Below are 27,981 nucleotides of genomic sequence, written 5' to 3'. Positions count from 1 at the left end.
TAAATATGCATAATCTGAAAGCTGAATAAATCATCTTTTCATTGGATAAAATTCGTCTGAGATACAACTATTTAAAAATCTGGAATCTGAGGGAGCAAAAAAATCGAAATATTGAGAAAATCACCTTTAAAGTTGTTCAGATGAAGTTCTTAGCAATGCATATTACTAATTAAAAATTAAGTGTTGATATATTTACGATAAGAGAATTACATATTTATTGGACACGTTGTGTTCTATTAAAATAAAATATCGGAAACATTTTATTTGCGAGTTCTCAAATTTTTGTAATACAGTGTATTGATAAATACTATTAAAAAGTAACATTTAAAAAATACCATAGGATTAAATCTGAATAAATATGGTATTTTTTTTTCCAAGACACTTACCCAAATGTACATTAATTGCATTTCTCAAGGTATACATTTTGATTAAAAACCTAAATAAAATGAATCTACATTTATTATTATGATGTTTGACCAGAAAATAAAGTGAATAAACCTCTTTGCCATCAGGTATAGTGCATTGTGTCACGGTACAAGAAAGACAAAATGCTTAACATGATCAGAAAATACAGCAATAAATGACTTCACAAACAAAAGGAACACGTGTTATTAAAAAAAACTACCCTTTTATTAAAATATATTTCCAAAATCATTTCTGTGTTGTCATGAAGAAGAAAAAACAAAACGGTATTTTCCCTTTGTGTTTGTAATATCTAATCTTAGATAAACTCTGGCACTGTACAGATGCATAGGAACGAGTGCCAGAACTATTGCTTTGATTATATCGCTATTCATAAAGTCATATTTGGTGTTTCTCCACATCTCAAGCTCTTCAAATGATAGGCGTCTTCTGCTACTGATCCCTAAACTTGATCCCGTCATCCTTAACCCATACGAGTGTGAATGGATAATAGCTATAAATGTTCATTCTTAGGTGAAGTATTGTTCTGAAGCACTTTGTTTCGTTTTGCTGGATATTTTTAAGTGTCATCATCAGTCTGGTCCACTAATAAGCAAGCATCTCTCTGTTTTAGTGCGGTGTGTCCAGAGAGACGGAGAGTCTGAAGGCCAGAGGAACGTGATCTGTGAGTCCAGCCAGCTGCGTCACGTACGTCATCTCCTCCAGCTCCTGAAACACAGCACACACTTCAGATATTTACAGCTTTCATCTAAAGTGACATTCAGGCTATAGACTTTCTTCCCCCTGGGAATTGAACCCATGACATGCAGTGCTCTACCACTGAGCCACAGGAACAATACTTCATGGCACCAACAACAAGATAACAAATCTAATTAAATCTGGCCCAAATATATTCAGATATTCATGCTAAATATATGTTGCAAACAGGGAAGCTCAATGAAATATAGCTAATTTATTTCAGATTTTCTGATGTCGTGTTCATATGTTTCTGTTGTTTTTAAATGTATATACATACATATTTTTATTAATTTTATTTTAGTACATAAAAAAAGTTGCATTGGAAACTAGCTGAAATAAAATAAGTAGAATTTTTCGAAATATTTGATTTCAGTTCATTAACATTTATTTTATTACAAGTAACTATATATATATATATATATATATATATATATATATATATATATTATCCGTCAAAATTTTTATGTTTTTTATATAATGAGCTCATCAAGGATGCATTTATTTGATTAAAAATACAGGTAAAAAAAAAATTATATTGTGTAATATTGATGTCAAATAATGTGTTTCTTTTTTAATATACATTGTAAAATATAATTTATTTCTGTGATGCTCCGCTGTATTTTCAGCATCATTCCTCCAGTCTTCAGTGTCACATGATCTTCAGAAATCATGAAAATATGATGATTTATTATCAGAGCTGAAACTTGATATTGCTTCAATGTTTTTTTTTTTTTTTTTGAACATCTGATACTCTTTTTCAGGATTCTTTGATGCATAAGAAGTTAAAAAGAAGAGCGTTTATTTAAATTAGAAATCTTTTCTAACTATATACACTAGAGTTCAAAAGTTTGGGGTCAGTATACTTTTATTTTATTTATAAAATGTATTATTTATTTTACAGTTATATACCGTATTTTTCGGACTATAAGTCGCACCTGAGTATAAGTCGCATCAGTCCAAAAATAGGTCATGATGAGGAAAAAAACCTAAGTCGCATTTATTTAGAGCCAAGAGAAAACATTACCGTCTCCAGCCGCTAGAGGGCGCTCTATGTCTTCAGTGTAGAATACAGGAGAACTGAGCAGCATAGAGCGCCCTCTGGTGGCTGGAGACTGTAATGTGAACTCTTGGTTCATGTTAAATTAATTTTGATAAATAAGTCGCACCTGACTAGAAGTCGCAGGACCAGCCAAACTATGAAAAAAAGTGCAACTTATAGTCCGGAAAATACGGTATATATATATCGATCTATTTTTTCTTGCCATTTGAGATGTTCTGGGGCAAGTGTACTTGTATTGAGTATTGAAGCATAGAAAGGAAGCGCACAGTTTTGCCGTGGCTGGAGACTGAGCTCTCTCGATACAGGAGGTAATCCAGCCGGCGTCCCGTCCAGGGCTCATCAGGCTCAGGATAGACCAGAGGAACACCTTCGACCGCCACCGGAGGAGAAATATAGTCCTTACGCAGCTCCTCAGTCTCCAGAGTCCTGCAGAGACCATCAGACACCCATCAGATCACAACACACATAACCTTATGAAAGAACATCCCAGGTGTCTCACCGCTGCAGGCTGTCGGGGGTCCTCATGTTCTCATCGTACAGCGTGGGCTGCTCCAACAGGGTTCCTACAAACAACACCAACACAAGCTGTGCTGGTCAACTATTTACATTTGGAATTTAATTAAAATAAATAAATAAATAAATAAATAAATAAAAATAATAATAATATTATATATATATATATATATATATATATATATATATATATATATATATATATATATATATATATATTTTATTTATTTATTTATTTAAATATATATGTAATTACACTTGTCAACAATTTACAATTACATACAATAAATAGTGAATAAAAAAACAACACAACATCCTAATACCCAAACTAAATTTTTATATTGATTTTTAAAAATAAATAAAAACGAAAACAGCAATTTCAAATATTTTTAAATTTTTAAAATGTTACAATGGATTAAAAAAAAAATCTGTAACACTGCATCAAGTAAATAAAAATGTTAAAATCAGTAATAGCCTACCTACATTTTAAAATTGGGGAAAAAAGAAAGTCATTAAAAATTAAAAACAACAATATCCTAATAGTAACAGCAGACCAGCAGTATAATCTTATTATTATTGAAATAATATTGTTTTTATTAATATTTTTAATCGGTTGCATTAACAATTTTCTGTTATTTTAATTATAGTTAACATTATGTTGTGCGTTTTTGTCAATTTTAGTATTTCCTTTTTTATTAAATACCTCTTTATTAATATTATATGTCGTTTTATTTTTTTTATTATTATTTTTTTATTTATTTCATTTTTAGTTTTAGTTATTTAAGTATATCAAGTTAAACTAAATTAAAATTAATTGGAAAATTATTAATTGGAAAAAAATGTAACTGAAAAAATAATTATATGTATATATATATATATATATAATTAAATATATATATATATATATATATATATATATATATATATATATAAATATATATATATATATATATATATATATATATTTTTTTTTTTTAAGTCAATATTTTTTTTTTTAAAGTAATAGGTTTCTTTAAATGGTTTTAATTTTAGTTTCAGCTTTAGTTTACTACAACACTGCCTGCATTCAACCCACATTTTTAAACTAAAAGCAAAAATAATAGTAAAAATATAAATAATAATAAAACAACATCATTTCAGTCATATCGAACCAAAATATAAATAAATAATGGGGAAAATAACACCATAAGTTTTATTCAACCATGTAGCTGAGGAACAGAAACTGAAACTTTCCACTCAGAAACACAGATTTTCTTTCCAGGAACTGTGCATGAATGTGAATGAGCAGTGATTGAGTGTGTTACCGATGACCCAGGGCTTCTCTCGGCCGGCTGCGGCTCTGCAGGGATCCGTGTACTCCTCAAACACACTGTGGCTTTGCTCCAACCGGTCGTCTGAAAACACACAGACACCTGAACATCCTTCCTCAACGTCTGCATAAACACTGTGTGTGTGTGTGTGTGCGCGTGTGTGTACCAGGAGAGCAGTTGTCAAAGTTAAAGTCTCCACAGAGCACATCAAACATCACCATCTCATCTTCTCGTCTGGTCACTGCCTGGAACTCATTGATCCATTTGGTCACCATGTTCAGCTGCTCGAAGCGAACGGCTCCTTCCCCTGAGCAGCAAACACGTGCATGCATGCATAAATAAATGCAATTATATATAAAACAATACAACTCAAGTATTCAAAAACCAATTCTTATTGACCACTAAGATTCTAGACAATTTAGTTACATTGGATTAGAATGCATTCCACATTGCATTATCCAAAAATCAATATTCTGTTAATTATCCATTCATCCTCATGTTGTGATTTTATTTCTTGCTATCATTTGACTTCAGAATGATCATATATAAAGTACAATAAAGTACAAAGAGTAGAATATAAATGCAAGTCATTTGGATTATTGTTGTGATGCTTTTATGGCACTTTAATGTTGTTTTGTCCTTTTTGTATGTAGCAGACGTGGACGTTGTGAGTGGATGATAAAATAGTTATTAATTAAATAATATTTAATTATTAATTAAAATTAAAATAAAATTAATTAATTAAATAAATAATTTAAATTAATTATATAATTAAATACAATTTATTAAATAAATACAATTTAAATAAATGTAAATAATTTAAATTAAATTAAATAATTAATACAAATTAAATTAAATGAATTAAATAGGGAATAAACATTTAAATTAAATATTTTAAATAATTAAAAAATGGGGGGAAAAAAGATTAAATATGTACAAATTAATTATATAAAAAAAAATACTATATGCCTGACATCTGAGAACCTTAAAAATGAAAATTAGAAATTAGTTTTTCCCTTCTAATATATATATATATATATATACACATACACACACTCACACATTTTTTCAGCTTTATTTCAATTAACAAAACCTTCTAAAAGATTTAATCCATGATAATAATCTTTTACAGAATAAATAACATGTTTAAAATGACATTAAAGTGAATAAATAAACAGTATTTTAACTCTCCAAGTGAACTATTTCTGTAAATGCATCACAACACTTGCCTTCAGGAGCGTGCAGGTGAGTGCAGTTAATATACCCCACCATTCTCTTGTCACCTTTCTGCAACCCGATTTCCACCTAGTGAGAAAATTACATTTTTACTTTGTTAGTTTCCGAACCTTTATACATTTTTTTATGATAACGATTTTCATTTTTGATGAACTGTCCCTTTAAATCGGATATCGTACCTTTACAGTGAGCAGTCCTTTAGCAGCCAGAGCGTCTTCTCCTCGTCCGTTGGGAAAGCAGCGGTACTCGGCCTCCATCACGGGAAAGCGACTAGCGAGGAACAAACCGCTGTTAAAAAACTTAAAAGCCGAGCACGCTCCAGCCGGGTGGCAGGCGTAGACGCCGACGTCGTAGAGCACGTGTCCGTAGAGCGGAGCTAGCGCTCGCGTGAGCTTCATAGCAGCTCGCTTATCGAACACCTCCTGGAGACACACGACGTCCACGGAGGACGGGAACAGAGCGGACACTTCCACCGGGACGTCGGCGGGCCGAGGCGGATGCTTGTGCGGGTTGGGAATGCCGTCGGCTTCGGGAACATCTTCCGTCTGATTGGTCGCGAAAACGTCGATGGATCCGTACGAGGATGGCGGCGGTTGTGGGATGAAACTGTTGGAGGGCGTAACAACGCCGCAGCTGCTGGGAGAATCGACGAAAATACGGATGTGAGGGCGGGTGACGCCTTGGACGATGCTTTTCCCGATATACGCCGCGCGTTTTTGTGTGTGCCCGAGGTTGTTGAAGCGTGCAACGCCGTCGGGAAGCAGACACAGGTTTCCCGTCACAAACCCAAAGCTGACTTTCCCCGTCTCTTCCCATCTAGCATTCCGGTCCTCCATAGGAATGATCTGCTCTTGATGGTGATACGCGAACGGCCGGCGTACGGCCTGCAGCGGCGCCCACAGCACGAACCCCAGCAGCGCGAACGGCGTGGAGATCACGAACAGGACGAAGAAGAGGACGGAGCCGAAGACGACCTGGAGCGGGTGGAGGTAGCACTCCATCTCGCGCCGCCACATGCGCTCCAGACTGGTGGAGATGCAGACGGCGAGGAGACGGTCCAGGAACCAGAAACAAGGGAAGATCAGACCCCATCCTACGGCATGGAGGCCTTCCAGGAAGACATTGGGGAAAGGAGACGCTCTCAAAGACATGCCTCAGCGCCGCACGCCAGTGACAGACACCTTCACATCTCAGATCCTCCACACAAGCGCGGGAACTCTGGAAAACACAAACACGGGGGAAACTTGTTAGGAAAGATAAAAATATACCCCAGAGACTCAAAACTGGTTTTGTGAAGCAGGGGCACACATATGGTTTATCCACGTTCTACTTTTTATAATTTTCATTATAATAAAGTATATTTATAATATAATGCAATGATAAGTGAGTTTGGAATAAAACATTATTATTCTGACAACATGACATTTTTATGACTTAAATGTGGGGTATTTTAGGGACAAGAGGTTCATAAGTGCTTCTCGTGTTTGAGGAGATGTAAAAAAATCGGAACAAGAATTCTACAAAAAAAATAATTTTACTACAACTAAATATAAAATAAATAAAACAACTGTCAAAAAATATAGAGAGAGTCGTTTTAAAATAATAATAATAAATTACTGTGTTATTAATTTACTTGAAAATAAATACATAAACACAATACAATTAATTACGTAAAATCGCTTTGTTGCAGAGTAAACATTTCTCTTTTTATTTTAGTTTTTCGTGAATAACTAAAATGACTAAAACAATAAAAAAAAATATTAAATAAATAAAAAATACATTTACATAAATTAAAACTACAATTAAAAAAACGTTTTAAAATGTTAAGTAAAAGACTATATTTTAACTACCGTATTTTCCAGATAGGTGGCACTTTTTTTCATAGTTTGGCTGGTCCTGGAGGTGCGACTTATAAAAATTAATTTGACATGAACCGAGAGAAAACATTACCGTCTCCAGCCGCCAGAGGGCGCTCTGTGCTGCTCAGTTCTCCTGTAGTCTACACTGAAGACATAGAGCGCCCTCTGGCGGCTGGAGACGGTAATGTGAACTCTTGGTTCTTGGTTCTAAATAAATGCCACTTATAGTCCAATGTTACTTATATGTTTTTTTCCTGGTCATGACGTATTTTTGGACTGATGTGACTTATAGTCAGAAAAATACGGTAGTCAGTGATTATTATCGTTAACTAAACTTAAAACTGTAAAAACCTTTTTGTTACTTAAAATAAAAGCTAGCTAGTTGTCGAGGGGATTTCTCATTTTTCTTTAGTTTAACTTGATGTGTTGAAATAACTAAACCTAAAATTAAAATATTAAAGTAGAGACAAATAGAATATATGAATAAAAGTGCAAAAACATAAAATACAAAATGATTTATATTATTTATAAGATCTGAAATGAAAACTAATCTGAACAACTGAATGACTATAGTCTGTCTTAACAGAAGCTGTGGAAAAAGAAGCTCTTATTCATCCCCTTTAAACACTAAAGTGACAGTAAAAGTGTGTAAAACAGTCTTGATCTACCTCTGGGTGCAGCTATAGTCAGTTGGTGACAGTGAGCTGCTCCTTTCAGTTCATTTCAATGCTATTGTTCAGTGAATGGCTTTGACAAACACAGTGACGTCGCAGGCTGCTGAACAGGAGAAACATGTTTTCTTAACCTTTACTTTGGTTGAGATGGATTTCCATGCATCCACTGATGTCCATTAAACCAGTTTCTCTTCTAAACTGGAGGTTTTCATCTTCACATTCAACAAAACTCATCACAGAGACACTAAATACAGAAGCTGACAGCTGCTGCGGTCACGTTTATTGCATTACATATTCTTGTAATAAAACTACCTATTTTCTAAATGCACTGTATTGATCTTAATATAAAGGATTCATCCATGCATACATTTTATTTTTTTATGTTCTAGCCTTATAATACGCAAAATTATGAATTACAAAATGTCGGTCATACATTTTACATTTAAATTTATGCATTTAGCTGATGCTTTTATGCAAACGACTAGCACTGTATTAAAGGGAGGCATTTTCTCAATACAGACATTCCCTGGGAATCAAATGCATGAACATTATGGCAATCTAAATTAATATATATGTATATTTGACCCTGGAGAACAAAATCAGTCTGGAGTCTCTGGGGTATTTTTGTAGAAATAGACAACACTACATTGTATGGGTCAAAACTATCAGATTTTCTTTTATACCAAAAATCATTAGGATATTAAGTAAAGATCATGTTCCATTAAGATATTTTGTAAATTTCCTAATCGTAAATATATCAAAACTTAATGTTTGATTAGTAATATGCATTGCTAAAAACTTCATTTGAACAACTTTAAAGATGATTTTATCAATATTTAGATTTCCAGATTTTCAAATAGTTGTATCTCAGACAAATATTGTCCTCCGAACAAACCACACATCAATGGAGAGATGATTTATTCAGCTTCAGATGATGCATAAATCCCAATTGAAATTGAAATTATGACTGGTTTTGTGACCCAGGGTCACATATGTTTTAGATTTTTTTATAGATTTGTATTTTTTTTGGCCAAAATATACACATTTTATACGTGTTGTGTGCAATTACTGAAAACATATGTGGTGTAAACCTTCACATATAAAATATATTTCACAATGTATTGGTAAGAAAAAAAAATGCATTTCCAATTTTATAGTAGCCTATTTAGGCAAATGCAAATGTAGGTGGAAAAGCCTACAATCAACACTAGTAAACATATTTTTTTTTTAATAAAAACATTTAAATATATATTTGAAAAAATATATAAAGAGAGAGAAATCTATGTCTATACATGTACACACACACAAATATATTCTGTAATACAGGAACATGAAGCCCCAAAATAGTGTTTCTTCATTAGCTAGACTCTTCTGTCTGTCTAATCTCACTCTCTCTGAATCTCTCTGAACTCACACATAACAGCCACGCCCAGAACTACAGGACGTGATGACGTCATCCAACAGAGATCCACCAGAGGATCTCATCTCAGTTCATTTCCCTTCATCAATGACCCTGATGTCCAGTACTGAAGACTCTAGAGATTAGAGGTTTACAGCGGTAGTTAAACCGTCCGCACACTGACTGGATTAATACGAATAGATTTATCGATCGAGAGCATTTAATTAAGTAATCGATACACGGATCAATAGTGAAATCAACACGCACTCCACGCGCGTGCTGGTGACGTCTTCGGCCATCTGCGTCTATTGCTCAGATTAGGATTATTATTCACTCGCGACTGATTTTCGCGTGTGATCACGTGTCACCGGTCAGAGTTTACCTGTCTGTGTGTCCGTCACTCACCTGAGCGGGGTTTGTCGTGAACGCGTGCTGATGTTGCAGCTCATCACGGTCCGTTCGTTCACCGGACAGCTTTCTGATTCACCGAACGCGGTTTACGTGGCTCTTCTGCTGCTCCTGTGCCTCCAGCGGTTTTGACGCGCGCGCGCGTACGGTATAATGGGTCATGCGCGTGCCCGAACACATCCCCGTGCGTGCATGTGCGCGCCTCCGCAGGAAAAAAAAACTGACTTCACTTCCTGGAGGTTTGGGGCCCAAGAGGTCCCTGTGCTGTGAAGCCGGATAAAACGAGCTACTCTTTTGCTAAATCATTACAAATACACTTAATAATTTGTCTATTATTAATAAAAAAAAAAAAAAAAAACTTATTGACTTGTTTTTTATTATTTTTTTATTACATATTGTATAAATATTAATCAACAATACTTAAATGTTCAAAGTGCCTTAGCAATATATCTACAAAAATGATGTTAATATTTATATACTTTATTATTTATTATACATTCATTAGAGTGTTTATGCACAAGTTGTTGGTATTACTGAATTCATAAATACATGGACATGTCCGAGCAATTTTTACCAATTTACATTTTTTCTGTATTATTTTTACAGTTGTAATGAAAGGAGTCAACAAATATCTGTTAAGTCTATAAAGATTTAAAGTTTATAGACTTAAAACCTAAATAGCTTGAATATATATATATGTATATATGTGTGTGTGTGTGTGTGTGTATTATCATTATTATTTTTTTTTAAGACTTACAACTATCATATTATAAATAATTAAAAAACCTATATTTTATTTATTTGTTTTAACTGAGAGAAAAAAAGCATTTTAAGATCCATAAAATCACACACTTCATCTTTAAAGTCAACACAACAATACGGTCTAATTTTCCTGTTGCTGGCTTGCAATGCTAAATAAATGGCAGATTTTTTAAAAATATTTGGTAGATTCTTTTAAATATTTAAACATTTATTTATATTTATATTTTCATTCTTTATTTTAGTTACAGTTTTGTTAATTTAATCATTAAATTTAATTTTTTGGTTTTATTTATTAATTTATTTGTTTATAAAACCCCTACATTTTTCATATAGGGTTTTATTTTTATTATTACAATATAACTTTTATTTTACAATTGCCAGCATGCAACACTGAATTAATGGTTCATGCAATAATTTAAGTTATTTAAGTTTTTGTAATTTTGTTGCCAGATTAACCGCCAGGACACAGAAGAAAAGTTCAAATTCAGATCATTTTCCAGTTTAAATTGTGTGCATAATTAGGGTTTAAATTGTGCTGAAGAGATGCTTGAAATAAGTTGTAGACAAATGTGATCTGTGCACATGCATGGATAAAAATAAAATAAAAGTTACGTTTTTTTAAGTTGGAGTGGATTGTGAAAAACAATAAACCTCATGAAACTCAAATATAAGAAACGTTTCCTTAGTGTCACGTTTTTTGATCAATGCATCATTGCCTTGCCCTGTTACTCGTGTTTTGGCTGTTATGACCACATCTCTGTCTAATAAAAGCTTGCAGATAGATCTGCACATCTCGTCTCATCAGCTCCCTTGTTACAGAACTAAAATTCTAACATATATTTCCCAAGACTGGGTGCAGGAGAGATTAAAAATACGTGCATTTACATAAGAAGCCACACATTTAATATTATGCATTATATTTACAGCATCTGGACTATTTCTGCTCTCACCTCACAACCTTTATATTTACTGTACACATACAAGGTCCCGTTCTTCGTGATACCATGTTTCAAACTTCAGTTAGTGTGTAATGTTGTTGTTAGAGTATAAATAATATCTGTAAAATTCTAAAGCTCAAAGTTAAATGCCAAGCGAGATATTTTATTTAACAGAATTTGCCTACAACGAACGACCCGTTTGGACTACAGCCCTCTAGTTCCTGCAGTAATGACGTCAATAAAACAGTTTTTTGACTAACCTCCGCCCACATGAATACACAAAAAAGGGGGCGTGGCCTTGTTGTGCTCCGACAGAGAAGGAAGAGCTGCGTTTGTGTTTGTCGCCATTGAAACGCTGTTATTTTAATCTCGGAGTCCAATCATCTTTGTTTGGGCTTCCCAGGGACGCTGTACTTAGAGATCAATGGTTACAATTTATGTTTAACTCGGTTCCCGAAAAATTATAATCCATGTGTAAAACTATGTCCAGCACATTTTGCTGAGGACAGCTTCCTCAATCTCAATCATTTTAATGCCGGATTCGCACAAAGATTATTCTTGAAAGATGGAGCAGTTCCCTCTTTGTCTGGAGAAGGCGTTGTTTTTGGACCACAACTGGTAAGTGTATTTTATTATTTAAGTTGGTGCGTTTAACAGTTTCTGTAACTTATTACACAAAGGGCAACGCTGTTTAGCTTTGTTAACTAGATGGTAGTGCTGTGCAAAAAATCGAATGCGATTTTCATGCGCATCTCGTCAGTAAAGGCGTTCTGTGATTAGAAGTACATCTCCAGCACATGCATTCAGATCAGGATTGCCAGGTTTTCAAAACAAATCCTGCCCACTTGCTTCTCAAAACTAGCCCAATCGCGTTTGCAGGAGGTCAGAACATAACACAGGAACCGCTGGCCCAATCAGAACTCGTTACATATTTCTGAAGGAGGGACTTTATAGAACAAGGAAGTCATCAGCCCGTTTTTATGACCGTGAAAACAGCGGTATACAGATGAAATCGTGTGAAAAAGAAGATTTCACACGTGTGAATCGTGTGAAAAATACTGTTTTTTTTTTACACGCGAAACATGAACACGTGTTATATTGCACACAGTAAACACAATAAAAGCTTCAAAAAACACTAAAAATGTGAACTTTAAATGTAATTTTAAAAATATAAATAAGTATAATTCTTTTATAAGAATACTGCATATTAAGTGTAAAAATGTAAATATATTTTTTGTATTTAAATTTATTTTTACAAACTTAAAAATCAAATAATTGAATACATTTATTAAACATAAAAAAAAATAAAAAATAAAAGTAAAATATTCCACATATCAATTATATATTACACACAATATTAAACTTGATGAAGCTATAAAATGAGCTATACACATAAAATATTACATTTGTATTTAATAAAAAAAAATTGTGGTCATGCACTTTCATTAATAAAAATCTTTCTAACCTGAATCAATTTTCAGCTCGTTCATTTCACGCCACAGGTTATGCTTAAATTTTCCTCAGTCATTTTACTCTGATTCACTGATCAGTCACAAATTTGACTTCTTTCTTCACTTAAAGCAAATGAATCAGAATCGGAAACAGAAGCTACTACGATGTCTTTAATGGAACCTTTGAACATGAATGTGAGAAGAAAAAAAAAGCCCAACACAAATTTGTTGATAAAATGTCTTTATTCCCTTCTTAAAAGAAAAACAGAATGCATAAAAATCTGTAACCAGTCGCATACATTTCTTTCTCCAGCGGTGCACATTTCTTCTTCCGAAGAGCCGCAGAAGGTATAAGAATATTTGAATGATATCCATATATAGGGTGAGTGCAGCGTAGACATATTCCTCGGGATTTAGGGAAAGAGTCTTGTTCCCGAGAAGCATCTGCGTGTCCACGGCCAAGAACTGCAACACAAACATGACATGATTTCATTTATTCTGTTGTATATGAGGGGAAATTAAGCATTTTTTAACAGCAGAATTAGGGCTTGAAGAACCCCAAAGAATTTAAGTCATCCTTTCAATCATTTAAAACCATGTTATTTTGTACTGTATTTAGTAAGAGTTTTAGTTTTATTAAGTTTAATAATAAACTTATTTTACACTATAACTGAGTAAATGTTTTGTGTTTTTATTTTGACAGTTTAAAAAAAATTATCTTCATTGCTTTTTTTAAAAAGAAAGAGAGAGAAAAAAACAACATTTCAAGAACATCTAACCTTACAAAAAATTACATTTGAATACCCATCCCCATTTCTTTTCCAAAAAAAAAAAACACACCACCGTAGTTTCCCCAGAGGTTGCAGGCTCCACTGCAGAATCTCCCGAGGTGGTGGCGTCCACTCTAGTCCCCGAGTTTAGCCCAGTGAGGGCTTCTATTCCCGAGTTTAGCCCAGATAGAGCTTCTGTTCCCAAGTTGAGCCCAGAGAGGGCTTCTTTTCCCAAGTTGAGCCCAGAGAGGGCTTCTTTTCCCAAGTTTGGCCAAGAGAGGGCTTCTGTTCCCGAGTTTAGCCCAGAGAGGGCTTCTGTTCCTGAGTTTAGCCCAGAGAGGGCTTCTTTTCCCAAGTTGAGCCCAGGTGAGTTTGGCCCAGAGAGGGCTTCTGTTCCCAAGTTGAGCCCAGAGAGGGCTTCTGTTCCCAAGTTGAGCCCAGGCAAGTTTTTGCCCAGAGAGGGCTTCTGTTCCCAAGTTGAGCCCAGGCAAGTTTTTGCCCAGAGAGGGCTTCTGTTCCCAAGTTGAGCCCAGAGAGGGCTTCTGTTCCCAAGTTGAGCCCAGAGAGGGCTTCTGTTCCCAAGTTGAGCCCAGAGAGGGTTTCTGTTTCCAAGTTGAGCCCAGAGAGGGCTTCTGTTCCCAATGTGAGCCCAGAGAGGGCTTCTGTTTCCAAGTTGAGCCCAGAGAGGGCTTCTGTTCCCAAGTTGAGCTCAGGTGAGTTTGGCCCAGAGAGGGCTTCTGTTCCCAAGTTGAGCCCAGGTAAGTTTGGCCCAGAGAGGGCTTCTGTTCCCAAGTTGAGCCCAGGTGAGTTTGGCCCAGAGAGGGTTTCTGTTCCCAAGTTGAGCCGAGGCAAGTTTTTGCCCAGAGAGGGCTTCTGTTCCCAAGTTGAGCCCAGAGAGGGCTTCTGTTCCCTAGTTTGGCTCAGAGAGTGCTTCTGTTCCCAAATTGAGCCCAGAGAGGGCTTATGTTCCCAAGTTGAGCCCAGAGAGGGCTTCTGTTCCCAAGTTGAGCCCAGAGAGGGCTTATGTTCCCAAGTTGAGCCCAGAGAGGGCTTCTGTTCCAAAGTTGAGCCCAGGCAAGTTTTTGCCCAGAGAGGGCTTCTGTTCCCAAGTTGAGCCCAGAGAGGGTTTCTGTTCCCAGGTTGAGCCCAGGCAAGTTTTTGCCCAGAGAGGGCTTCTGTTCCCAAGTTGAGCCCGGAGAGGGCTTCTGTTCCCAAGTTGAGCCCAGAGAGGGCTTCTGTTCCCAAGTTGAGCCCAGGTGAGTTTGGTCCAGAGAGGGATTCTGTTCCTGAGTTGAGCCCAAAGATGATTCTAGCCCCTGACCACAGCCAATGTCTGTTTCCACTACTGATCTCATTCGTGTGTTTGCCTCAGCCTCAGAACAAAGCTTAACATTCGTTCAAGTCCCTGACAGTAGTCTAGTGAAGACTTCAGCTCCTGAGCAGAGTACAAAGATGGCTTCAGTCCATGAGCCCAGTCCAGTCGAAGAGTCCACTCCAGCTTTCCCTAAGGAGGCAATATATGAACTCTTTGTCCTGACGAGGTCACAGAGACCGTCAGTGAACCCCCTGTCATACCCCTGTCATGTCGGCCATAGAAGCCAATCATGAACTCTCAGCCCTGCCTTTTATGGTCGCAAAGAATGTCTCTGATTTCACTCAGTGCTTTGTCCTAGCCAAGGGGGCTTATTCTGAACTCTCTGTTTGTCCTGCCAGGGCCAATAAGGCCAATCCTGAGCCCTCTGTTTGTACCATAATGACTAAGAAGGTCCATTCTGAACCCTTTGACTGTCCACTCATGGCCAAGAAGGCCATCTGTAAATCCTCAATCATGCCGGTCACAGCCGGTGAAACCATTCATGAACTCCCAGTTCTTCCTGTCATTTTCACAGATACCATCTCTGAATCCACTCAATGTCCTGTCCCGACCAAGGAGACCATTAATTGGACTTGTTTCTTTTATTGTTTGCTGCATGCCCTAAGTCTTGCCTGTTTTTTTTTTAACTCTTTTGCATTTAGTAATATGCTCTTTTAATAAAGCTGCATTTGGATCTCCAACTCCATTGTCAGTGCTCAGCATTACATTTTTAGTTCTGTTTTGTTAATTATTATTCAATTGTTTCAATTATTTATTTATTTGAATAATTTGTTTATTTATTTAATTATTCAGTTTGGGAGTCAGATGACTTACACAGGTGAACATCAGTGCGCCCATCGCCGAGTAGATGAGGTCCAGAATCCTGTTGTACAGGAACATGCAAAGGATCCCAAAGAACAGCATGACGATAGAGCAGACGAACAGCACACCATAACAGGTAGTGAAGTCATATTTTGTCTGCAATTGGACAGGAGACAGTTATTAAAATCAGCAACTATTCAGTAAAAATAACTCTTCTGCTTCGGATTCTTTAATAGCTCCATAAATACTTAAACGGAAATAATTCAGGAGTATTTCGTATTTATATATATGAAGCTGCTGGAGACCTTCTATCACTCTGCAGTGGAGAGCCTGCTGACATACTGTATCACAGTCTGGGATGGCAGCTGTACAGAGGCGGAGAGAAAAGGAAAACAGCGGATCATCAACACCGCGCAGAGGATCATTGGCTGTTCTCTTCCCTCTCTGAAGGACCTTTACAACTCCCGCTGCCTCAACAGAGCTCAGAGCATTGAAAAAGGCCACTCACACCCTGGTTCCCACCGGTTTAACCTGCTGCCATCTGGTAGATGCTACAGGTGCATTAAATCATGTACAAACAGACTTACTTATAGCTTCTTTCCCATAGCTATAATTATGCTGAACACAAACTGAATTTCACATTGCACAAGGTGCAAACAACCTTAAGCCTGTTTCACACATACTCCGTCTGCAGTGCGTATGCGTTGCATATTTTTTTTATGACCCCATGTTAACGGATTCAAGCGTTTATGTGGTTGCTGTCCATCAGTGCGTTCCAGGAGCAGTGCAGCGATCGTTCACGATCGTGTGTCCGTGCTGCTTCTGCACCACATACGAAACGCACATGGACTGCAGACGCACTGCAGACGGATTATGTGTGAAACATGCATGCGTCTTGTCGAGGTTTCCATTGGGAGGCTTCTTAAAAAATAAAACAAATAAAAAAAGTCCCTGAAGCAAACCCGACGGCTTCAGCTGCATCCATGTTAGCACGTCACGTTTAATGTGGTATTTTCACAGTAGGCATACACACAGGTTTAAAGACTCGTTCCCGCCCCCTACGGATTCAGCTAGGTATACATCCGCGCTAAAATATCAAGGTGAAAGTCATCATAGCTCGCCTAGTATAGACCCACTTCCCAACCCAACTTTGAGAATAATGGCGATATTTTTTTTTATCGCCCGATAAGAGTCTCACGTTGACGCAGGTTTTTTCGCTATAACAGTCGGGAACGACTTAAAATACTCTGTCATTTTTGGTCATACAGATAGATACAAATAAGGCATTGTTCAAAACGTATCGGTTACGCATGTAACCCTCTTTCCCTGAAGGAGGGGACAGAGACGTCACATTGTAACCGACGAATTGGGATCTCACTTCGAGAGCCCAATCTACTTTGAGTGTAAACTAAATGAGCCACTTGGAACAGGATCGTTGCTGAAACTCCATCCTTCCCAAAGGGAGGTTTCGGAAGCAGTTGAGATGAGAATGTGAACGTCCTGCTCTCTCAGGGGAACAAAGGCTACCTCCGCAACTTTCGTGAAGACACGAGGTGACAGGGACAGCCCGAAGGGCAGAACCTTGTACTGATATGGTCGTCCTTCGAACACAAAATGCAGCAATGGTTTGTGGTACGAAAGAATCGATACATGAAAATACGCATCATTCAGGTAGATCACTGCAAACCAGTACCAGGGACAGATGCACCCAAAGATGCATTTCTGCGTCAACATCTTTAACAGTAACCGGGTAAGGGCCTGGTTCAAGACGCGCAAGTCTAAACTTGTTCGTAACCCACCACCTTTTTTGGGTACAATAAAGAAGGGGCCCTTCAAATCGGCTGGAGGGATCTGCTCTATTGTATCCTTTGTCAGTAAGACTCTGGGGACGTGGGGTGAACTGAATCGCACAGCCGATTCTGATGGACTGCAGGAGCCAGCGGGACGGTTTGGGTAGCCAGGCACCCAGACACCGTACAAGCTGGACCAGCTGGACCACCGACTTAGCCGCAGCTCGGCTCCGAAGCGAAAAACTGGTATGCTGGATGCAAAAATCCCACTGTCCAATGGTTCATTTAGTTTACACTCGAAGTAGATTGGTCTCTCGAAGCGAGATTCCAATTCATCGGTCATGACATTACTCATAGTTACCAACTGAGAGGGAACTGTAAAGGAGCCACTTATACAAAAACCTAAATTACTAAAGCGTTAACGAATAATACTCAAAATAATAAGAAAAACTATATTAGTATATTAATGATACTAAAATAACACTGGGCAGAAGTTCAGACAAACTTTGCAACATTGAAATAAAAAACATGGAAACTTTTTTTTTTTATGTTTGTTGCTCACATGCAGTTCTCGGTTTCCAAATGAAAACAGAAAAGAGGAGCACTGACCTGCAGAGAGAAGATGATGACCGTGAAGCAGACCAGCACAGTGATGCCGATGGCCATCATCACGATATCAGTGTCGTAGAAGCTGGAGACCACACCCACCATGTAGGACATCGCCAGAGTCAGGATACTCTGAGATGCAAGAAACCGTTCATTATGATGCATGAAAGGAGAATTAAGTCTGTTTTACATTTGAAAAAGCCTCATTAGAGATTCACCAGACAAATGAGGTTCCACGGATGCTTCCTGCGAAACTCTCCGCAGCACAGGATCACTAGGTAGGGCACCAGGAATATTACGTAGCCCACCCAGTACGTCCAAACATTTCGATTCACAAACAGCTTGACATTACGCTCAAAAGTGAACAAGGCCACGAAGCCAACGGTGATGGCCAACTGAAGACTCAAGACAGAAAAAACCTGCAAAGCACATAAAAAATAAAAATAAAAATTAGACTTGATGCACTAAAATATCTCAAACGGAAATAAAAATTTATAAAAACTATACAGACATTAAAAACACTAATAATAACAAAAACATACAACAAAGTTACTTAAATTAAAATTTAAACTACTTCAAACATGTGTGTATTCTCCTTTAGTTTAACTTGATGTCCTAAAACAACTAAAATTCATATTTCTGAAATACAAATTAAGAAAATACTAGGATAACCTAAGAAAATACTAAAACTTTACAGAAAATGAAAAGTAAAAAACTAAAAATATAGATTAGTTTAAAAATATAATAAAAGGTATAATAGTAAAATGTGATAACTATAGAACTTCTAAACTAACTAAAAGAAAAATTAAATAAAAATAGACATTTAAAAACAAAAAGTAATAAACAAAAGACAAAAACTACCAAATTACTAAATGTTTAACTAAAATTACAAATAAAAATAAAAACGAAATTAAAACATTTAAATAAAAAGTTTAATAAAAATCTAAAGATATAAAATGTCAACAGAATTGCTTAAAATGTAACTAAAAATCTAATTTAAACATTTCTTATTTTCCCTGTTTAACAAGATGCTTTTAAAATAACTAAAACTGAACTTAAAGCTAATAAAAAACTATACAGATATATTTGAATTAAAAACTAATAGAATTAGTAAACTAATAAAAACTAGTATAAAAAAACACCAAAATGACTGAAACCGTTTGAATTGAATTGAAAAATCTAAATTAAACTAATTGAAAATATGCATCTGAACATGACGCTTTCTGAACTTGACTCTTGAATCTTTCACTGGTCCTGTAATGAAGGTCTGTTCTATGTCAGTGTTTACCTTCCGGATGAACATTCTTCTGACGGCTTTATCGTCGAGTCCGGGGCCTTCGAACTCCTCGTTCTCATAGTCTGGAGGAGGATCGCTCTGTCCCGGCTCAACCATCGCCACTTCTGTCACAAAACAAAACTTAGTTTAGAGTTTATGACCAAAGAGCGAGTTGTGTGTGAAGTTGAATGTCTCACCATATGGAAGTGGTTGTCCGTACGGTCCGCTGCTGTACGAATCTGTCATATGCGGTGCTGCTTGAGGATATGGTTGCGGTGGATATCCAGAGCCTCCCTGTCCGGACATGGGATTCCCAAAAGCAGTGGGTGGAGGGTATGGTAGTCCGACGGGTACAACGACGGGAACGCCAGCATCCAGAGCTCCGTGAGGAATACCCGCATCATACGATGGAGGCTGATCCACGCCGGAGACAAGAGGAGGGTTTCCAAAAGCAGTGTACCCACTTTGACTTTGTGCCATGACTGGATCTCAGCTCTGGAAAAAAATTAATAAAATACAATATATGCTTTCATAAAGTATGTTATATATAAATATATAAAGGTCTGTGAGTAATGCAATTTCAGTTCTCTGTACGTCTGTGCTGTACAGGTGCATCTCAATGAATTAGAATGTCGTGGAAAAGTTCATTTATTTCAGTAATTCAACTCAAATTGTGAAACTCGTGTGTAACGATACAAACTCCCTAATCATCGGGAAGGAGGAGGCGGGAACCGGCGCACAATCAAAATACTTTAATAATTCAAAAATAAACAAAACAGCGGGTCAGCCCCTCACGGCGACTGACGCGCACAAATAAAAAGCAAACACATAAAATAACGTCCCAGGCCTGGTCCTCTCTCGTCCTTCACTATAGTCGATCCAGTTTTATATCCTTCCATCTCCTACGTGGGACTCGATACTGGCGGTGGGGCGCAGGTGTAGCTCATCTCCAATCACTACACCTGGCCTCACTCCTCGTTCCCACGCCTCTCGGCCCCGCCCCACTCGCCACAACGTGTATTAAATAAATCCAGTGAACACAGACTGAAGTAGTTTAAGTCTTTGGTTCTTTTATTGGAGATAATTTTGACTCACATTTAACAAAAAAAATACCAATTCACGATCTCAACAAATTAGAATATGGTGACATGCCAATCAGCTTATCAACTCAAAACACCTACAAAGGTTTCCTGAGCCTTCAATTGAATTTATTCAATACACAAGTTGAGTTGAATTACTGAAACAAATGAACTTTTCCACAACATTCTAATTTATTGAGATGCACCTGTACATGTGGAAGAATTGACAATAAAACAGACTTGACTTGATACATACACATACATACATATTATACAGATAACGATATATATAATATGAAAGGGATTTGTTTACATTTTAAATTTTTTTTTTTTAGTTCTCCCAGAGGAAGAAAAAAAGAGTATTCCTAATTCTTTAATTATTCCTTAATTATTCAAATAATATAAAATCATATATCAGCATGTTATATAATATATATTATATACCATCCACACTGTATGAAAATCTTGAAATATCAGTTCTATTTTTTTTTACATTAAAAATACATTCACTTAAAAAAAATAAAAAAAATTAACTTCATGTTTTATTCATTTTTATACCTTTTCATATATGTATCATTCCCACTCGAAAAAGTGCCTTTAGTCAGTCAGCGTTCTCTGTAACAGCAACCAAACAGTTGAATTTATTGCCAAGGATGATAAGAGAAACAGACACTTATCATTCTTTTACTGGTCAGCTTAAGAACTGGCTAATTGATAATCAGATATGTGTACATTAGACTATTGACTGTCTACTGAGAATTGTTGCTTGATAGCAGATTGTCTTGTGTCAGACTTTGAAATTTCTCACTATGTTTTAGCCTATATTGTGTGCTGACGTTGCTTGTTACTTATTGGGGTGTGTTGTATCCGTTTTATTATTACTTTTCTATGTTGTTATTACTTGTGGACTGTAAAAAGTCATTTTATGTTTTTTATGCTGATTTTTAGGTTGCCTTTATAATAACTGGCCAGGGACAACAGATGAAAATTAGCCTGTTGAGCTAACTCTGGCTCATTTACAGTTATTTTACTGTTAATCAATGAGCACTGTCCCTGAAAAAATAAAATTATATATATATATATATATATATATATATATATATATATATATATATATATACACACACACACACACACACACACACTATATTGCCAAAAGGATTGGGAGACCCCCTTCTAATAAACAGTAATTTCCATGAATAAAATGTTATTGTTTGAGCACAAAATGATATTCTAGGTGTAATGATGTGCCAGAGATGTTCAGATCCGTATGCAGAACTTCTACTAAGAATGGTCAGACAGGCAATAATCAGTAACGACGTCAGGTATGTCAGGGATAACCAGGATCAATAACAGAAACGAGCAGAACGTCTGGGCAGGCAGCAGAGAATCAGACTCTGTAAAACAATCCAAAGGTCAGGTACGGCAGGAACAAACACAAGGAAAACGCTCGGAAATGTCAGACAGGCTAAACAAGATTTTGCAATGTGTTGGAGTGAGTGTGCTGCTTATATGTGTGTGTAAATGAGGTGCAAGTGTGGCAAGGAGATTAGCTGATGAATGAGGTGCAGGTGTGGCAAGGTGATAGTTGATGCGGTGACTCATAGGAGATGTAGTTTGGGTGTGGTGCAACAGTATGAGAGGTGCCAGTGTCCAAGGGATGATATGGTGACATCTGGTGGTTGATGGGTGGAATGCTCCTGAGTGGAGTGCCCTCTATTGAGAGTGAGGAATTGTCGTCATAGCACAGAGCCCCTCCCCTCGATATCATAGTCTCTGCCATGATGGCAGGACACTGGCGACGAAACAGGATTGTTTACATTTGTTGTTAACTCGGTAGTAGTTTTTGCAATTCAAATTCAAATTCAAAATTCAAAAAAGCTTTATTGTCTATCCCCACAGGGGTAGAAAATTGTCTTTAGACAAGAGGCTCAACAACAATATACAACTATCAATACACAGCTAACAACAATACAATACAACAGACAACCACACAATTTAAGATAACCCCCTCCCCTATTTCCTATTTAAAATGTCAACGGCCGTCGGGATAAAAGACTTCTTATATTTGGCCTTTTTCGCCAAAGGTACTTTAAATCGTCTACCAGACGGAAGTAAAGCAAATGAGCTGTGCAGAGGATGGGCAGAGTCTGTCACAATAGCAGATGCTTTCCTTTTTACTGCCACAATATAAAGATCAGACAGGGTTACTTGTTTCTCACCAATAATTTTGCCAGCTATGTTTATAATCCTTAGAAGTTCCGCACTGTTTTACCATGCCTAGAAGTTACTGCTGCATTAAAAACTGCTCCGTTACCTCACGCGATACATATGGAACACATAGGAACAATGGAATACAGTTTTATTTAGGTTACACCAAGCACAAAACAGCGGTATTTGGAGAAGCTCTCAAGCATCCAAAACATCGACCCATACGAGCTCCCAGCAGCGGCACAGAGACCTGGACCATTTACCTCCATGCACACATATGGACATTGTGAATTATCTTGTTTTTGGTGTAAGTTACTACACAAATCAGGAGTTTAAAAGCCACAAGTCTTTGGAAAATTATGAGGCTTTCTGCTGTGGATGGGTCCATCTAGCCTCCAGGTGGTGAAAACAGCGTTGTACTGACTAAAGTAAGTTTATTCACATACGTTTAAGCGTGTTGTAATTACACATTGCATTTAGCAGACACTTCTTGACCAAAATGACAAAGTAACTTAAATAACTGCGACTGTTTCGTAAACACTAGATTGTAACGAGATGTTCAATGTACACAAACGTTTCCAACATGTTTTGATGTAGGCTAAAGCGGTGTATGTTTAGCCCAATGACACATACTGTACCAGGTTTTTGTGTTGGGGCTGCAAAGTGGACAAACCAGTTCTGGGTTTGCTAGGGTAGTTAAATGTCCTGGTTAGATTAAAGCCATTAACAGTGTGAATGCAACGTGACTTACATCATAAACAATATAATTCACAATGTCCATATGTGCATCTGCATGGAGGTAAATGGTCCAGGTCTCTGTGCCGCTGCAGGGAGCTTGTATGGGTCGATATTTTGGATGCCTGAGAGCTTCTCCAAATACTGCTGTTTTGCGCTTGGTGTGAGATTGTTCCTGTAAGGTCCCCTTTCTTTCGCCTTATCTTTCTGCATTGCTTTACTTTCTCCATTTCTTTCTCGTATTCGTAGATCCTTCTCTGTTCCGCCAACATAATAAATGCGCAAAAATTAAAGAGCTCTGACATGTTAAGTCCCGCCTCTGCGAAGTTCTGAAGGCGTTGCCCCTGGCAACTGATATCATGTCCTACCATCATGGCCGACCGGCTCAGTCCCCTCCGAAATCAACCCAAATTGGAGATGGAGAGGGAGAGGGAGTTGTTGTTGTTATTTTCATCTGAAAGAAGAACTTTTTTTCAGTAAGCTAGGCCCTATGTGTTCAGTTAGCTTGTTTCAGTAAGCTATGTGTTTTCAAGGCTTCAAGGTTTTATTGAATGCTATCTCTATACAAGTGCAAAGTAATGCAGTCTTAGTCAGTCTTTTATTTTGTAATTTTAAGAGCAATAAACATATATTGCAATGTTAAGGAATTCATGTTTTTTTCATTCAGATATGTAAATCAACATGTATAAATTGTTAGTAGTCAATTAATGGGGAGATAATTGAAATCGAATCGGTCTGAAAAAATTTATCGTAAGATTAATCGACGCATCGCAAAAATAATCGCTAGATTAATCGTTTAAAAAATAATCGTTAATCCCAGCCCTAATCGTGACACTAGGGAATTGTGTGCTTTTAATCTTATAGCATTTTATTATTTCTATTCTAACATGACAATACCTCTGTGTATAAGTTAAGGTTAAAGGGGGGGGTGGAATGCTATTTCATGCATACTGAGTTTTTTACACTGTTAAAGAGTTGGATTCCCATGCTAAACATGGACAAAGTTTAAAAAATTAAGTTGTACGTTTGAAGGAGTATTTCTGTTCCAAAAATACCTCTTCCGGTTTGTCACAAGTTTGGGAAAGTTTTTTTCGAGTATGGCTCTGTGTGACGTTAGATGGAGCAGAATTTCCTTATATGGGTCCTGAGGCACTTCTGCTGGAAGAGCACGCTCCCGTATAGCAGAGCACTGAGAGCACAACAGACTTCACTGATCAGAGCGAGAGCGTCGCCAAATGTCACAAAAGGAGTGTGTTTTTGGTTGCCAGGGCAAGACAACCCTGCACAGATTACCAAAAGAGAAACAGCATTAAGGGACCAGTGGATGGAGTTTATTTTTACAGAGCATCAACGGAGTTGTGCAAGTGTTTGTTCCCTGCATTTCTAAAATGCTTGTTTTACAAACAAAGCCCAGTTTGACGACGGATTTGCACATCGTTTACTTCTTAAGGATAATGCAGTCCCAACGAAAAAGGGTCACGATTGTGTGTTGGAACCGCAGGCGGTGAGTAAAACTGCTTAAAATATCTCTGCCTCCTTGTTTGTGCGTCCGCCTCCCATCGGAGACCCGGGTTCGAGCCCCGCTCGGAGCGAGTCGTTGCTGCTGCTGCTCTCGTTCAGTTTCAGCCTTCACAGCTGTCACAGCTTTCAAACGCTCTCAACGCAAAAGCCTACTCGCGCTCGTGATTCTTTAGCTCCGCCCACAAGTCACGCCTCCAGACGCTCGTGTTTTTCCGGGAAAAATCGGTAAAGACTATCTTTCTCTTATGAATATAATAAAACTAAATACTTTTTGGAGTTATGAAGGATGCAGTACTACTCTATAGTTACTCAAGATTAACAGGATATTGAGTGAAAACGAGCATTTCACCCCCCCTTTAAAAATAAATGTTAGATTGAGTCAGTAGGTGCGGTAACATGGACACTTTTTGCTTCCATCGGATTCAATTAATTCTGATTGACGAATCCGAACGTAGTGTTTACATGAACGCCGAATAAAGTGATTGGGTTGATATGCACGTTTACATCTCCTCTCGCTGGGATTACAAAAGGGATTATCCACCCCTTACAATCCGATCAAGATTTTAGTCAGATCTGGCCAATTCAATCCGATTGACGTGTTTACATTTGACTTTTTGTATTCTGATTGTGCTTCTAGTCCTATTACGATCAGATTACTAGTGTCCTTGTAAACGCAGCTAGTGTGAAACTTTGCTGTGACTTTAAATGCAGACCTTGAGCCAGAAGCTCAATGACTTATATATAAAATTTATTTTACTATACATACACACATACGTATATGAGTCACGGACTCATGTGATTATCCTGTTGTCTTGCTTTAAGATCTTACTAATGCATTTCATACGGTAGACCATAAGATCTTGGTTTCTCAATAACAACATTGTGTTGGTTTTAAAGTTTCAGTCTTATTTGTCTAACAGAAGCTTTTCTTTCCGCCTTGGGGTTTTACGTCCTCTTTGGCATTCCAATCAAGTGGAGTTCCTCAAAGCTCTGTTCTGGGACCTATGCTGTTCTCTTTATATTTGCTTCCCTTAGGGTCCATTTGTAGGAAATATGACATCTCGTTTTATTTTTATGCAGATGACACACAACATTATCTGCCTTTGAAAAGGAAAGATGCAAAGGACTGTCTTTGAGATTATTAAAGCCTGGTTGTCCTTACATTTTTTTTAAGTTCAATAAAGAAAATACAGAAGTTGTGGTATTTAGATCTAAGGGAGCTCGTGATTCTTCTTATCTGGATCTCGGTGCTTTAAGACCATGTGAAGCCCAATGTAAAAACAAGCTTGGTGTTATTATGAACAGTGACTTTAAACTGGATAAACAGATTAACTCAGTAATTATAAACTAGAAGGTACCGTGGCAGCCCTTAAACTCTGGAATAATTTGCCTCTCCATAAAACATTTCTTTTTTTAAATCTAGTCTCAAAACTCATCTCTACTCTTTGGCATTTAACAGTATGAGAGCTAGTTTTATGCTAGAGTCTGTCTTCTATTAGTTTATTGTTCTATATTGAGTACAGCACTTTGGTAAACACCTGTTGTTTATTTAAAAGTGCTTTATAAACCAAATTTGACTTGAGGATAATATAACATATACAATATAACTGTAAATTACACATAAAAATATGAAAATAAAATATGATAAAGAAATATTATATATATATATATATATATATATATATATATATATATATATATATATATATATATATATATATATATATATATATTTTTTTTTTTTTTATAATATTAATAACTGTCTATATTTAGCAAGATTTTCATTCAGTGAACTCTGAAAGTGATGAGTGATGTACTTCAGGAGAATAAATAAATAAATGTCTAGAAGGGTAAATATTTTAAAGCATTACGATAAAAAATAAAATACACTTTCTACCCCTTTCCAGCCTCAGTATCGCCATTTTTATCATTCTCTGACATTATCTCTCTTGTAACAACAAAGATAGTTGTTAAAAACTATTTTAAAATCTCTAGTAACACGAGACCTCCCGATATTCAACATATATGTTTAACTCATAACAACAACAAAGTAACAATGTCTCAAAACAAGAGACAAATCAGTGAAGCGTTCCGAAACATGACAGTCCTTCGTTTTCAATTCAGTCATAAGGAAAGTTTCTGAACTTACCTGTCGCTGCGGACTGGAGAGTAACAACTGAAGTGTAAGCACGTAACTAACTTAATGAACTTGAGGATTTTGTAGATTTAAAACAAAATAACCTGCTGTGTTTGTAACACCGCGGGCTCCTCGCGCCTCCCGTAAGAACAGCCCCGAGACGCGCGCCCCCTGTTGGCACACGCACAGTTCCCCTTCAGATTCCACACCGTTTTCATGATTTTATACACTACCACTGAAAAGTTTTTGGACAGTAATATTTTTAATGTTTTTAAAGAAGCCTCTACTGCTCACAAAGTCTGCATTAATGTGATGCAAAAACGTTTATAATCTTACAAAAGATTTCTATTTCAGATAACTGCTTTTGATTGGTTTAATTAAATCATTTATTTTAAAATTTTATTTTAATATTTATTCAATTCGAATTGGTTTGTATAGCGTATTTTCACAGTATGCATTGTTTCAAATCAGCTTTACAGAAAATGCATGTGTCTCATATTATAAGTTGTGCATGTTGTCACTATTTTCCACTTTAGGCTACTTTCTTTCACTTTCCTGTTGATTTAAGTTGGCATCATCTGGGGTCCTAATAGGGTCAGTGTCATCATTTACATGATATTTTGCACACTATACAGTTGACTGGTGTAAAGCAGTTCGCTTCAGTATTTTCTTCACTGTCCAGATGAGACATTTTCAGCCCGTTCATTTCATGCCACAGTTTATGCTTATTGTTATTTTTCTCATCCATTTTACTGTGATCAATCACACATGCTTTGGCTTCGGTCTCTGATAAAAGCACAAGAATCAAAACCCTTGCAGAGGAATTAAGAAGAAAAAGTCCAAAAAATGTGAATTGTGTGAAAAATACTGTTTTTTTACACACTAAACATGAACACGTTATATTGCACA

The 27,981-nt window shown here is 36.8% G+C and overlaps 2 protein-coding genes across 2 annotated transcripts; both read right to left on the bottom strand.

Moving 5' to 3' along the window:
* Positions 1 to 602: 602 nt before the first annotated feature.
* On the bottom strand, positions 603 to 9,903 carry smpd5 (sphingomyelin phosphodiesterase 5). Its single transcript, XM_026283388.1, has 8 exons — positions 9,618 to 9,903; positions 5,460 to 6,498; positions 5,274 to 5,349; positions 4,211 to 4,351; positions 4,039 to 4,128; positions 2,721 to 2,784; positions 2,488 to 2,647; positions 603 to 1,131 (listed from the first exon to the last, which is right to left on the bottom strand). Exons 2-8 carry the CDS (start codon positions 6,429 to 6,431, stop codon positions 1,033 to 1,035), a joined length of 1,602 nt encoding a protein of 533 aa, XP_026139173.1. The 5' UTR covers positions 6,432 to 6,498; positions 9,618 to 9,903; the 3' UTR covers positions 603 to 1,032.
* Positions 9,904 to 12,859: 2,956 nt separating this feature from the next.
* On the bottom strand, positions 12,860 to 27,206 carry LOC113116756 (protein lifeguard 1-like). Its single transcript, XM_026285091.1, has 8 exons — positions 27,085 to 27,206; positions 19,587 to 19,884; positions 19,402 to 19,514; positions 18,332 to 18,532; positions 18,117 to 18,245; positions 15,730 to 15,873; positions 12,993 to 13,236; positions 12,860 to 12,894 (listed from the first exon to the last, which is right to left on the bottom strand). Exons 2-8 carry the CDS (start codon positions 19,867 to 19,869, stop codon positions 12,860 to 12,862), a joined length of 1,149 nt encoding a protein of 382 aa, XP_026140876.1. The 5' UTR covers positions 19,870 to 19,884; positions 27,085 to 27,206.
* Between the last annotated feature and the right edge of the window lie 775 nt (positions 27,207 to 27,981).

The sequence above is a fragment of the Carassius auratus genome, chromosome 16, assembly GCF_003368295.1.
Source record: "Carassius auratus strain Wakin chromosome 16, ASM336829v1, whole genome shotgun sequence".
Lineage (NCBI taxonomy): Eukaryota > Metazoa > Chordata > Actinopteri > Cypriniformes > Cyprinidae > Carassius > Carassius auratus.
This window is presented reverse-complemented; position numbering and strand designations above follow the sequence as displayed.

Coding starts and splice junctions, on each gene's coding strand:
- smpd5 (XM_026283388.1), bottom strand. CDS start 6,431: ATGTCTTTGAGAGCGTCTCCTTTCCCCAATGTCTTCCTGGAAGGCCTC. Junction 4,352..5,273: donor TCACCTGCACGCTCCTGAAG/GCAAGTGTTGTG, acceptor TTTGCTGCTCAG/GGGAAGGAGCCGTTCGCTTC. Junction 1,132..2,487: donor TCTCCAGCCACGGCAAAACT/GTGCGCTTCCTT, acceptor GCTGTGTTTCAG/GAGCTGGAGGAGATGACGTA.
- LOC113116756 (XM_026285091.1), bottom strand. CDS start 19,869: ATGGCACAAAGTCAAAGTGGGTACACTGCTTTTGGAAACCCTCCTCTT. Junction 18,533..19,401: donor GAAGAATGTTCATCCGGAAG/GTAAACACTGAC, acceptor TGTGCTTTGCAG/GTTTTTTCTGTCTTGAGTCT. Junction 13,237..15,729: donor GCGCACTGATGTTCACCTGT/GTAAGTCATCTG, acceptor TTTGTGTTGCAG/TTCTTGGCCGTGGACACGCA.